At 40.3% G+C, this 12,728-nt stretch overlaps 1 protein-coding gene across 3 annotated transcripts in view; it reads right to left on the bottom strand.

The window, feature by feature from the left end:
• The window catches only part of LOC134349410 (dihydropyrimidinase-related protein 3-like), a 226,137-nt gene that overhangs the window by 72,710 nt on the left and 140,699 nt on the right, over nt 1-12,728 (bottom strand). For all 3 annotated transcript variants that reach the window (XM_063053672.1, XM_063053674.1, XM_063053675.1), the window contains exons 8-11: nt 6,906-7,026; nt 6,643-6,799; nt 2,598-2,739; nt 1,371-1,541 (exon numbers count right to left, since the gene is read on the bottom strand). In XM_063053672.1, the coding sequence (XP_062909742.1) occupies nt 1,371-1,541; nt 2,598-2,739; nt 6,643-6,799; nt 6,906-7,026 (591 nt within the window). The remainder of the gene's footprint in view (nt 1-1,370; nt 1,542-2,597; nt 2,740-6,642; nt 6,800-6,905; nt 7,027-12,728) is intronic.

Below are 12,728 nucleotides of genomic sequence, written 5' to 3'. Positions count from 1 at the left end.
CATTGACCTGCACCTGGATCATAGCCTTCAATACCCTCCCATCCATGTACTTACCCATTTTTTTCTTTAAATGTGAAATCATGCCATTATTTCTGCTGCTACCCCTTGAGTGAAGTAGCTCCCCCTCATCTTCCTCTTAATTATTTCATCTTTCACCCGTAACCCATGATCTCTACAGAGATTTCTAAAAGAAAGCTTGCTTGTATTTACTCTATCTATACCCCTCATAATTTTATATACCTCTGAAGATAAGATGCACGAGTTAAAAATTCTGTAGAACTAATACAGCCTGCCCTAACAACAACAGCTGGACTAAGTTCAACTTTACTTCAATGTTTCGTTTGAGACCCTGCATTAGGATTGAGGGGGAAGAAAGACTGCCCGTATAGATGGGATGGGATAGAGTCTGGTGGAACTAGCCTAGAACAGGGGGAGGTGAGGTGGCAGTGGATGGGAAATGACAAGCAGATGGAAGCTGAAGGGAAAGATAGACAAAGGCAGAAAAAACCTGGAGCAAAATTACGCTGCTGGAGAAACTCAGTAGATTAGGCAGCATCTGTGGAAGAAAATGGACAGTCAATGTTTCCAAGTTGAGAATTCATCTGAATTGAAACTTAACAGCAGTTTCGCAATACCCTGCAGCTACCTGGCAGGTTGTATATTCAACAGGATTTCCTAACCCTCAATCTCTCCCTCCTCAAGGTTGTTGCATATAGGTTCTGCTCCAAGTCACACATTGCTGTGACTTGAAAACATATCAATGTTCCATCATTGGCAGTGGATCAAAGTCCTGGAACTGCCTACTGAACTGCACTACAAGAAAAAAAGACTGCAGCAGTTCAAGATGGTATCTCACCACCACCTTCATAGGGTCTATTGGGGATGGGCCTTGTTGTAACATGAGTGAAGTCACTGGAGAGACACTGAATCTAATGGAATTAGAAGTGTTTTATTCAACAAAAATAAGCAGCAGGCATATTGAGACATTCTTGAAAGCAGAGGCCTGCTCAACCCAATATTTTATATGCTTAAGATCAAAGATTTAACAGCAGCACAATTCTACAGTTCCAATGTATCCACAATACTTCCTTTGAATTACATATAGTTTTCAAACACTTCCATCTTCACAGACACTCAAAATGAATGTTAATCAGTATTGTCTGGTTTGAAATCAACTCCAGTCTACTGCTCCAAGGATACTATTGTTTAAACTGTACTTTAAATTCAATCTACAAGGCACATTCAGGTCTGAAGATTGTTGTGAGTGAAATTAATACTTGCTGTATAACCTAACTCCAGAATACACTAACAGTCCTCATCAACATCCTGCAAATGGACAAGTTAAAATAAAAAGTTGCCAATGAACTTACAGATTGATGAGTTTTGGCAGACACGGTCTTCACTGCATCTGGATCCCAAATCACTAGATCACTGTCAGACCCAACTGCCACTCTGCCTTTTCTTGGGTACAGGTTGAAGATTTTGGCAGCATTGGTACTCGTTACAGCCACAAACATGTTCTCGTCCATTTTACCAGTTGCCTGTTGGAAAAGAATCAAATATCTCAGTCCTTGGGACTGCAAGGAGGGAAGGCAGACCTGAGATTTGAACCCAGTATAACAATTGTTGGAACGTGACAAGTGCATACGTGGCTGAATGATGGTAATGTGAATTGGATTGGACCTCCAACCCACAAAAGGCCCTCTCTTTTTGCACAGGCTTTCAGGTACATGTTTCTCGTCTTGGTGGGCTTTTTCGCACTCCCAAACTTCAAGTTGTCCAGTGAGTACCATGACTAACATCTCAGTAAAAATGTTTAATTAATCTTACTATTGCATTGTCATTCTTGATCTGCACCTATTGTACATAACAGGATTGCTCTATGAATGGACAACAGCTGGAGAACAAGCAACAAAAGCAGATTTGCTATTTATGAAACATGATCTACTGTATTATTGATAGTATGTTCAGTAAGATATTAACTGTGGAATATTGAGAAAAAATAAACTGGACCAAACTGTCTTGAACATGCAAGTTGGAATAAGTTTTCAGCTCTTCACCCAAGGTACAATTTACACAATTTATCTTGGGATGTTATCATGGGAACGGTGTCAGTTCACATCAGAATAATTATATTATTCTAATCCATGTACCTAAAAGGTTTTGTTTTGAGATATAATTTTAGGATTCTTTGGCACGCCATTTGTTGTTTTCTGTCAGTCTAACCATCTTTCATGCCATGAAGTTACGATGCAGGCAAATTGGCAGAAGAGCTTTTTTTACATTTAGAAAGTTGCTCTGATCCAGGATGAAATGCCTGAAGTAATAATGATCAAAAGGAAATTGGATAAATAACGAGCTTCAAAAGCAGGAGAAGCAGGAATAATTTGTCAGTTCTTTCAAGGAACTGGCCCAGCACCAAGAGGTCCTGTGGTTTCCTGCTGTGCTGTGGGCTCCATGGTAACAGCAAACAATATGTGGTGACAACATGATAAGTTCTGTTCACACTTTGTATGAACAAAGGTGCAGTTTGCTAATAAAAATCAGATGCATCCCTGAGTGGCCTGCTACAAGCATAAAGTAACATGTCTACCTACCACGGCCTTGTCCCAGATAATGGACATGCGCTCCTCGGCTCCATTTGTACCTTCCGGAATCTGGGTGAAGTCATCCTTTCCAATTGCCTTCTGGGCTGTGCTGAATGTGCAATGGGCGCTTCCCACTATTTGCAAGTCGCCACTAGATAAAGATATCATCACTTCACTTCGAGGTAGTGAAATCCACATTTCAAAACACATCCCTCAAAGAGGCTCTAACTAGACTAACAATGATATACAAGCCTAGACATGAAAATGTACATCTGTACTCAAACAACAGGAATTCTGCAGATGCTGGAAATTCAAGCAACACACATCAAAGTTGCTGGTGAACGCAGCAGGCCAAGCAGCATCTATAGGAAGAGGTGCAGTCGACGTTTCAGGCTGAGACCCTTTGTCAGGACTGTACAGGATCTGTACTCAAAGCAATTTGTAAAACGGCAATTAAAAACACTTTAAAAAATTCTCCAAACTTGAATTGTTAATTCTACTTCCCTCATCAATGATGCTGCCTGGCCTCTTGAGAATTTCTTTCCCCTTTACCTCAGGTTTCCTGCATTTGTGATGGTGATTTCCTCTTGATTATTCAGTAGATTGTGAAGCAGTGCCCTCAGGTCACTTGCCTTCATAGCAGGTTCTTCCTACTTCTATCAATATCCTGGTTAATCTTCTCCAATTTGAGATTTGGGTAGATCTTCGCAGAATGCAAAAATTGCAAACTGATGATTTTGCTGTGATCATCAGCAAAGCTCCTCATACTGATTGAATCTCATGCAAACAAGGGTTCAGCAATTTTTTAAAAAAAATGAATTTATATTATAATCACATTTCATTATGAAGACAGGAAGTTATTTGGCCCATAATAACTGAACTGGTTGTTTAAAAAAAATGGTTGTCCATCCAGGCCCCTCCTGCATACTCTTCCTCTTTGCCTGCTCCTTTTCATAATTACCTACATATGAAAGCTGTATTTAATTCTGCCCCCACCAGATTTTCAGGCATGGCATTCTCAATCACAACACAAGGCTCTTAAATCAAATCTATGACCTGAACTGTTAACACCACTTCTCATCACAGATGCTGCCAGGACACTTAAGAACGTTTTGCATGTTCTCCTTACCTCAGTGTATCTGCTTCTCCTTCTTAAGCAGATTATTGTGAAGGTGTGCCTCAGGTCACATAGTTTCTTCCTATTTGCCACTTAATATTGAACAGCTCTGTCTAACCCTCTCCAAGGCAAACTATCCAAATGATCCACGCACATGGACATTATTTTTCCCATGCCTATGGCTGACACCATTTTATCTCCCTAATATGAATTATTAGTCTGGAGTTTGGGTTCAGAGTTCAAAATGAACCCATAAGTATGAGAATGGTTCAGAACACAGACAATACAACACAGGGACAGACCTTTAGGCCCACGGTGTGTCCAACTAACTTAATTTGTAATCAGATGTCCAACTAATGTAATTCTTTCTGCCTACACAATGTTGATATCATTCATGTGCCTAAGATCCACTTAAATACCTCTTGTTTTTGCTTCCATCATCCCAGGCACTCACCAATTTGTGGGGAAAAAAAACCTTGTCCTACACATCTCCTTTGAACTTAACTCCCTTCAATTAAGTGTATGTCCTGTGGCATTAGACATTTTAACTGTGCAAAAAGAGGCTGGCTGCCTATCTATACCTCCACAATCTCAAACTTCTATGAGAATTCCCTCAGCCTCCACCGCTCCAGCGAAAACAACCCAAGTTTGTCCGATCTCTCCTTATAGCACATGCCCCCTAATCTGGGCAGTGTCTTGGTAAAAACATTCTGCACCCTCTCCAAAACCTTGACATCATTCGTAAAATGGGTGACCAGAACAGAAAATAATACTTCAGATGAGGTCTAAGCAGAGTTTTAGTAAAGCTACAATGTAATTTCTTGAGTCTTTAATTCAGTTCTTTGAAACATAAAAGCAAGCTTGCCATATGCCTTCTTTACCACCCTATCAACCTGCGTAGCCACTTTCAGGAAGTATGGACTAGGATTCCAAGATCCCTCTGCATGTCAGCACTGTTGAGGGGCTTACTATTAACAGTAGAGAATGTTTCATTACATTTGATCTCTCAAAGTGCAACACTTTGCATTTGGCTGGGTTAAACTCCATTTGCCATTTCTCTGCCCATTATCTGCAACTGATCTATATCCTGCTAGATCCACCGCCAGTCGTCCACACTATCCACAACACCACTGATCTTTTTATCATGTGCAAATTTAATAACCCACCTGGATGTTTTCATCCAGGTTATTTATATAATTGCAGTTTTTTGGATGACAACTGCGTTCTTTCTGCCAGAGTGAATTATAGCTCAGTGACCACACTGCAAGATATGACATATACACTATGGTATAATGCATGCCTACAGCTGCACTATTTCTGTCTCACCACTGGGAGGCACCAGCTCAGGGCAATGGATCTGCAGTGCCTTTCACTCAGCAGTGAGATTCCAGCTTCAACTCACTGCCTTAGCTCAAGGGAACTCAATACCTCTCCTTCGTACGTTGTCTTACACCAGCAACTTATTGCATCCGTTGGTAACAAATTTTAAATCCTGTTCCTCCCTCAATCCCATCCCCCAAAATTTGAGATTTTCCTAATGATAGCAAAGCATAAATTTAAATTTAATCCAGATTTTTAAATTAATATATACCTGACTAATTTTACAAATAAACATTACAGCACCCAGCAATTATCACAAAGTGGGTTACTAATTCAAAATAATTAATATATCCCAGTTTAGACATGATGTTGCAAAAAATGCTTTGCACATTGATGACACGATTTGGGAATTCCACAGGTAGCAATAACAGATTTGATGATGATTATATACCTACATTACCTAACTGCAGGAGACTGGGCTGCAAATCAACTTAAGGTTCTATCATTAATTAGCATTCTGTAATCAATTGGTAATATGTTTATGAAAATTGCTCAAGGATATGCTAGGTTCTCTTTGAATACAATGCCTAATTTTAATGCAGAAGACCCCAAAACCAGAATAATTATGAATCCCCAGATAGATCCTGAAACTCTGGTTTTCTGCTTCAAACGCGACAACCATCCTTTGTACAAGTCTGGAATCTTAAATGAACATCCCCTCCCTGGTTTTGAATTCCATTCTAAAATCCTGATACTGAAAAAAAGATATTTCTAATCTATTTTTCAATACGGGGCACCTTCTCTCCCCGTTTCAACACAGCATTCAGAAGATAGCAATGAAGTAAAAGACAGCTAAATATCTCAATTCTTAAACAATGTGTTCAAAATTAATAAACACGAGAAATTCTGCAGATGCTGAAAATCCGGAGCAACACACACAAAAAGCTGGAGGAAATTAGCAGGTCAGGCAGCATCTACGGGATATGAATAAACAGTCGACGTTTCAGGCTGAGACTCTTCAACAGGACTCAGCATAGTGTGCATGTGCTTCAACAGTAAACTAGGTTCTACATGCACATCCAGAGCTCCATGTGCTTCAACAGTAAGCTAGGGTCTCCATGCACATCCAGAGACCCATGGGGATTGGCTATTGTTAGCTATGAATTGAAGTTATACCACCTAGACATTCTGTTTGAAATGCATCCAAATTTTAAACTTAATAAATTCAAACAGCATCTAAATGATGGTTTCAGCCCAACCAATTCATACCAAGGTTCCCAGCTAAACTCATCCCATTTGCCCTTAAAGCCATGTATACCTTTTTGAATGTTACTAAAGTAACAGCCTCTGGGCAGATCATTCTGCAGACTGACCGCCCTCTGGATGAAAATATTGCCTTTCAGATTCCTATTAATCAATCCCTTTCACCTTAAACCAAAACCCTCAAGATCTTCATTCCCTAACCCTGGAAGAAAGATTGTGTGCATTTCCCCCAACTATGACCCCTAATGATATTTGACACTTCATATCAAAAAATATTTTAATCAATACCAAGCAGCATGCATTCAAAATAACTCTCCTCTCCACATCGACACACAAATTCAGTCCCAGGCTTACCTTGATAAGAGGGAGACCAGGTGATCAGGTGTAGTGGGATCCGGGCTGAGTGGTGGTGAAGTCACAAAAGCTGCAGCCTTGGCCCAATTTTTGCTCCAATAGTGTGTGCCATCTGTGCCAAGGCTGGCACTTATTGGTTCTCCAAACACAATGTTTCCTGGCAACCAGAAAATGAAAAGTCTTAATGTTAAAACTCTATACTTCCCCAAGTGAGCGAAAACATGCACGTGGCCAACAGGCAGGAAAAGAAAACCGAGCCCCACCTTTTTTCTTGGCGTGGGCTATGATATCTGCTGCAGTCTTACTCATTACTTTTGTGACATAGAGAGGACAGTTGGTCTGGCCAGCGATTGTGATTGCGCGGAAAACAGCTTCTGCTTCCAGCTAAGTAACAAAAACAAGAAGTTCTGTTATAGGCCAGATCGTTGTAACAACAAAGCTTACAAAATCCTGTCACCTGTGCTTTTTTGTAACACTTGGTGCTTGACCAGTCCTGCCATTACTGATAAACCCTCCTTCATCAGCAGCCTAAATTTACAGTATATAGCACCTTTCATGCAGTACAAACACAAGGTATTTCATATCAAAATTTGACAACAACCAGGGTGCCACACACTTGGTCACACAGTTAGATTTTAAGACCCAACCAGGGGTGTGTGGGGGGTGGGGGGAAGAGATTTGAATTAGATGATATTTTCTAAACTCCTAGCTCTACAAATGATTAAGTTCAGGCAGAATGCTTAAGGTCACTGTAATCAGAGAACCACATGAAAAGAAGGAAGCCACAGAGAGAAGGGAAATATAGAAGCTAGATAATGTGGAAGGTGGAAAAAATCCAAGAAAAACCTGGGAGTTACCAGGAGAACAAAGGACCAACTGTGCAAGGAAGTTACAACTTAGCAAAGCACCTCACAGAAACAAAAAAATGTGATGCTGAGCCACATATCGGCATCACTGGCAGATAGGCATGGGAAGGGAATCAGATAATACACCCTTGCAGCCGAGACTACGTGGACAAAGATTTCAGCATGGATGGACAGATGGATGAAAGGAAGAAAGTACAGGCAGAGACAAGCAATGTTGTGGAGGTGGATTAGGCCTGGTCTTTCCAAAGACGATATCAGACAGACAGAAGTTTGGCATAGGGTTAAATAGGATTCCACAATTGCAAATCAGAACATACGGCAAGGTACAAAATGATTAGAATGTTGTTCCTCTTAAAACATATTGTAGACTCCTTCTGGGAACTTTAAATGGTTTCAGTTTAAGGGATGCTTATTTCAGAGATCAGGGCAGATGTTTGATTCTAAATTATTTGTAGAACCTGTCATTCACAGAACTGTGAACAAAGGCTTTCAGTTCAGTTCCCAGGTGTGATTCTGACAACCAATGCAAGTGCTGGTTCAAATTTATTCTAAAGGCTTCTTATGACACCTCTGAACAATAGATGCTTGCATTTGATGCTGAAAATGCGCAATTTCCTCTTCCACCCTGGTTCTGTGGTTATGTTGGTCATCCTCCAATGTATCACGGCAAAATTTAGTCATTCAAACAGAAAACAACCACCCTCTGTATCTGTTTGATTATTTCTTTGCTCACATATATTAATGTGTTCCCAAATTCTATAGCAACCACAATCAAGCCTGACCAAACGTGGGATCGTTAGCAAGATCTCAGCAGAGTACTTGGTCTAGCAGCCAGCCGGGGAACCACAGCCAGCATCTGCATCATTGAAATCTGGTTCTTACTGGAACTGAATGCTTCTTACGGGGCTTGGCAAGGTTAATGCAAGGCTGATGCTTCCCTCTGGATGGGATGTACAGAAAACCAAGGTTTGTGGTCTCAAAGTCAGGTCATGTCTATTGTCATTTAACTATATGGTATCGAAATGAGACCAGGTTTCTCTGAACCAGGATGTAAAACATATAACACACATAACACATGATAACTTATGAAGGTAAAGATAAAAACAACAGATGAAGCACACATAAATAACAAACTAAAGTGCATTAATATTAAATATTCTTAGGAACAGATTAACCAGCGACACTTTGAATACTATGTAGCAGGGAGTTCAGAAGCCTAATGGCCTGGGGGAAAGAAACTGTTTTGTAACCTGACTGTTCTTGTTTTTATGCATCATAGTCTCTTGCCTGATGGTAGAAAGTCAAAGAGGATGCTGGGTGGATTCCATAATAATACTAAGGGTCCTGCGTACGCAGCGCTCCTGATGAGTGTCCCTGATGGATGGAACGGACAGACCCCTGTGATCCTCTCAGCTGTTCTCTCAGTTATTTGCAGGAACTTCTGGTCCAATGTTAGACTGCCCCCATACCAGTTGGAGATGCAACATGTCAAGATGTTCTCAATGGTGCTTCTGTAAAACACAGTTAAGATGGTTGGGGGAGGGGGGAGCCTTGCTTGCTTCAATTTTGTAAGAGGAGGAGGCACTGCTGTGCCTTGTTCTTGAGAAGTCAACTTTGATTTCTTCACCCAGAGGGAAAAGGATCCTTGGAATTCTCTGCACAAGATATTCAAGACAGAACACAGAACTGTACAGCACAGGAAGAGGCTATTCAGCCTTCAATGTCTCGCCAACAACTTAGCAGATGTTTTGATACTGAGGGGATCTCAGAATGGACAGTTAGCATAGGGAGATGCTATGGGGCAAAAGATCAGCCATGACTTTTGGTGGATGGTGAAGCAGCAATAAAGGCCCGAATGACCTATTTCCACCTCTATTGACAGTGTTCTCAGGTAGGAGAGGCTACTTCACTGCTGTGCCTGACAGCCACTCCAACCAGACACTCACTGGCCGCAAGTGGTGTCCAGCTGCTTGGTGCCTCGGCCTTGTGTGCACATGCAAGTAAAAGTGCCTAAATAAACATGCACTGCAGAATAAAGGCTGCCACTTATTTTTTTCCTTGTACATCATATGATGCATGATATCACCCCTGGCACTGGGAAGGCATTCCTAACTGATGAGCTTCCTACAAACTCAAATCTTTATCAGGGCTGAATTCAAACTTTAAACCTTGGGTCCTGCTGCCTTCTAAAAAAAATTCATTGAAAGGTTATTCAATTTATATCGTCACTGCATCAAAAAGACAATTTTGATCCTTTTCCTTTAGATATTCTCCCTTGTTTTTAGAGAAGTGAGGCTCTTTCTGCATCAGCTTTCTCTCAATGCTCTATTGATCCATCTCTGTGTTACGGTCGGATAGTCAGCCCCTTGCACCGGTCATCTGACGATTCTCTGTGTGCGAGTTCTAGCTCCAAAAAGCATTCCAACCCAAAAAAGTCCTGGCAGATTTTCCCTTCTCTAATCCACACAAGGCACTCATGGCACTTGAAACAATTAACTCAACACTGGCTGTGGATTAACCTGGGAGTTTAACCAATTTAGCTGACTGAAGGAGCAAGCATTTTTGCTTTAAAAAAATAATGTACAATTCACCTGTGAAATCAATGAAAATCAAGAACCAATAGGAGAGAACCCAGGGGAAAAGGTTGCAATAATATTGTTGAAATAGTGAAGAGAACTCTAAACGAGGCAGGGTGGTTCACTGAAGGACTCATTTTGATCCCAGTGGTGTTCTGAGAAGCACTAAGTAATTAAACAACAGTACCTTCCGCATTTTACTTAAAAAATTAACCACCAGTCTGTTGACAGGTGCATAGAAATTTCCACTGTCTGGGTGAACTAGACTTATTCCCTCTGTTTAAAGAGGCTAAGATGATTTGTTAACATTGATGCTACTACACAAGATTACTAAATTAACAATTAGTTTTAAATAACGTTAAGTTTAATAAGTTTGCGGAAATTCTGCATGACATCTAAAACTGAAAAACTTCCACAGATGTGTAGTGGATAATATATTGACATCACAGCCTGGTCTGAAAACAGCAATACCGTTGCACAGAAAATCCTCAATATGGTCCAATCCATTGTGGATAAAGCCATCTCAACCACTGAATACACCTACATGACATGCTGTCATAGGATCCCCATCACCCAGGTCATGCTCTGTTCTTGCTGTTGCCATCAGGTAGAAGGTACAAGAGCCTCAGGACTCACACCACCAGGTTCAAGAACAGTTACTACCCCTCAACCATTGGGCTCTTGAACAAAAGAGGAGAATTACACTCAACTTCACTTGCCCTGTCATTGAAACGTTCCAACAACCAATCAACTTACTCTTAAGACTCATTATCTCATTTTCTCATGTTCCCATTACTTATTGCTCTTTATTTATATTTGAATTTCCACAGTTTGCCTTCTGCACTCTGGTTGATCTTTCACTGATGCTGTTATAGATCTGCTATAGATTTGTTGAGTATGCCCACAAGAAAATGAATCTCAGGGTTGTATATGGTGACATGTATGTACATTAATAATAAATTCACTTTGGACTTTGAATCTCTTACTTTTATACCTTTGCAGATATCCTACTTTGCCTCCTTTTCCTCATATCACCAATTTTACTTTGTTTTAACATTTGGAGACTCATTGAACTGCAGATGCTGGAAATCTGGGGCAACACACAAAGGAGCTCAATGAATTCAAGTCAGGTAGCATCTATACGACAAATGAAGAGCCTCAACCTGAAACAACGTCTGTCCATTTCCCTCCACAGACACTGCCTGACCTGCTGAGTTCTTCCAGCTCCTTTATCTGTTGCATTAGTTTTACATCTTATCAACAATTGTTGATTAAATGAAAATAGACAGTTTTATTCCACAATTTACTTTAATTCCTGCTTCTTGAAATGACTTGCTTTAATCCTTTATTCATCTTGTTCTGTTGTTTCCACTTGGTTGTACTACCATGTAGTTTACCCAAGCCAATTCTAGCCAATTTCATGCAAATGCAGGATATTTTTATACACGTGCATTCAGTTCAAATGAAAGTTCAAAGCAAATTTATTACCAAAGTACAGTACAAAGATGCCACCATATACAACCATGAGATTCATTTTCTTGTGGGCAATCACGATAAATACAAGAAAGACAATAGAGTGAATAACAGACCACACCCAACAGGTAGGACAACAACAGCCGATGTACAAAAAATAAAAACAAAACTGTAAATACAAAAAGAAAGTAAAATAATAATAACAAGTAAATAAACAATAAGTATCAAGAACATGAGATGAAGAGGTCTTGAAAGTGAGTCCATAGGTTGTGCAAACAGTTCCGTGATGGGGTGGGTGACGTTGAGTGAACTGGACTTGAACCTCTCTGGTTCAGGACCCTGATGGTTGAGGGGTAATAATTGTTCCTGAACCTGGTCATGTGAGTTCTACGGCTCCTATAACATCTTACAAATAGCAGCAGTAAGAAGAGAGTATAGCCTGGATGTTGGGAGCCCTCAAGGACGGAAGCTGCTTTCCTGCGACAGCACTCCGTGTAGATGTGCTCACTGCTGGGGAGGGCTTTACCACACTTGGACTTGACCATATCTACTACTTTTTGCAGGAGTTTCCATACAAGGGAATTTCCATACATAACCTGGTATGGTGTTTCCATATCATGTCATGATGTAATCAGTTAATATACTCTCCACCACACATGGATACAAGTTTGTCAAAGTTTTAGGTGACATGCCAAATCTTTGCAAACTTCTAAGAAAATAGAGGCACTACCATGCTTCCACAATGGCACTTACGTGCTGGACCCAAGACAGATCCTCAGAAACGATAACATTGAAGAATTTGTCCCTCTCCACCTCTGAACCCCTAATGAGGACTGGTTCATGGACCTCTGGTTTTCTCTTCCTGAAAGCTTCTGCACTAATTTAAGTTTCTAAATTCCCGCTTTCCCAGATTGAATTCAATTAATTATGTTTTATTAAATATGCTTTTTGTTCATGTCTTTTAGGTAGCCTATAGCAAGATAACTTATATTCTATTAGGTTCTATTCGGATCATTAAAAATTGAGTATCAGTATTTTTCTCCAGTTTCTAAAGAATCTAATTTGTGTGCTCTTTAATATTTAACACTTGTTGGAACATTCACCCTATGAGTCATCATATACTCACAGGCTACAATAGATCCCTCCTATGCCAGACGAAAATTTAGCTGTA

The sequence above is a fragment of the Mobula hypostoma genome, chromosome 7, assembly GCF_963921235.1.
Source record: "Mobula hypostoma chromosome 7, sMobHyp1.1, whole genome shotgun sequence".
In the NCBI taxonomy this organism is placed as follows: Eukaryota; Metazoa; Chordata; class Chondrichthyes; order Myliobatiformes; family Myliobatidae; genus Mobula; species Mobula hypostoma.
Note: the sequence above shows the minus strand (reverse complement) of the source record. Positions and strands in the feature narration are given on the sequence as shown.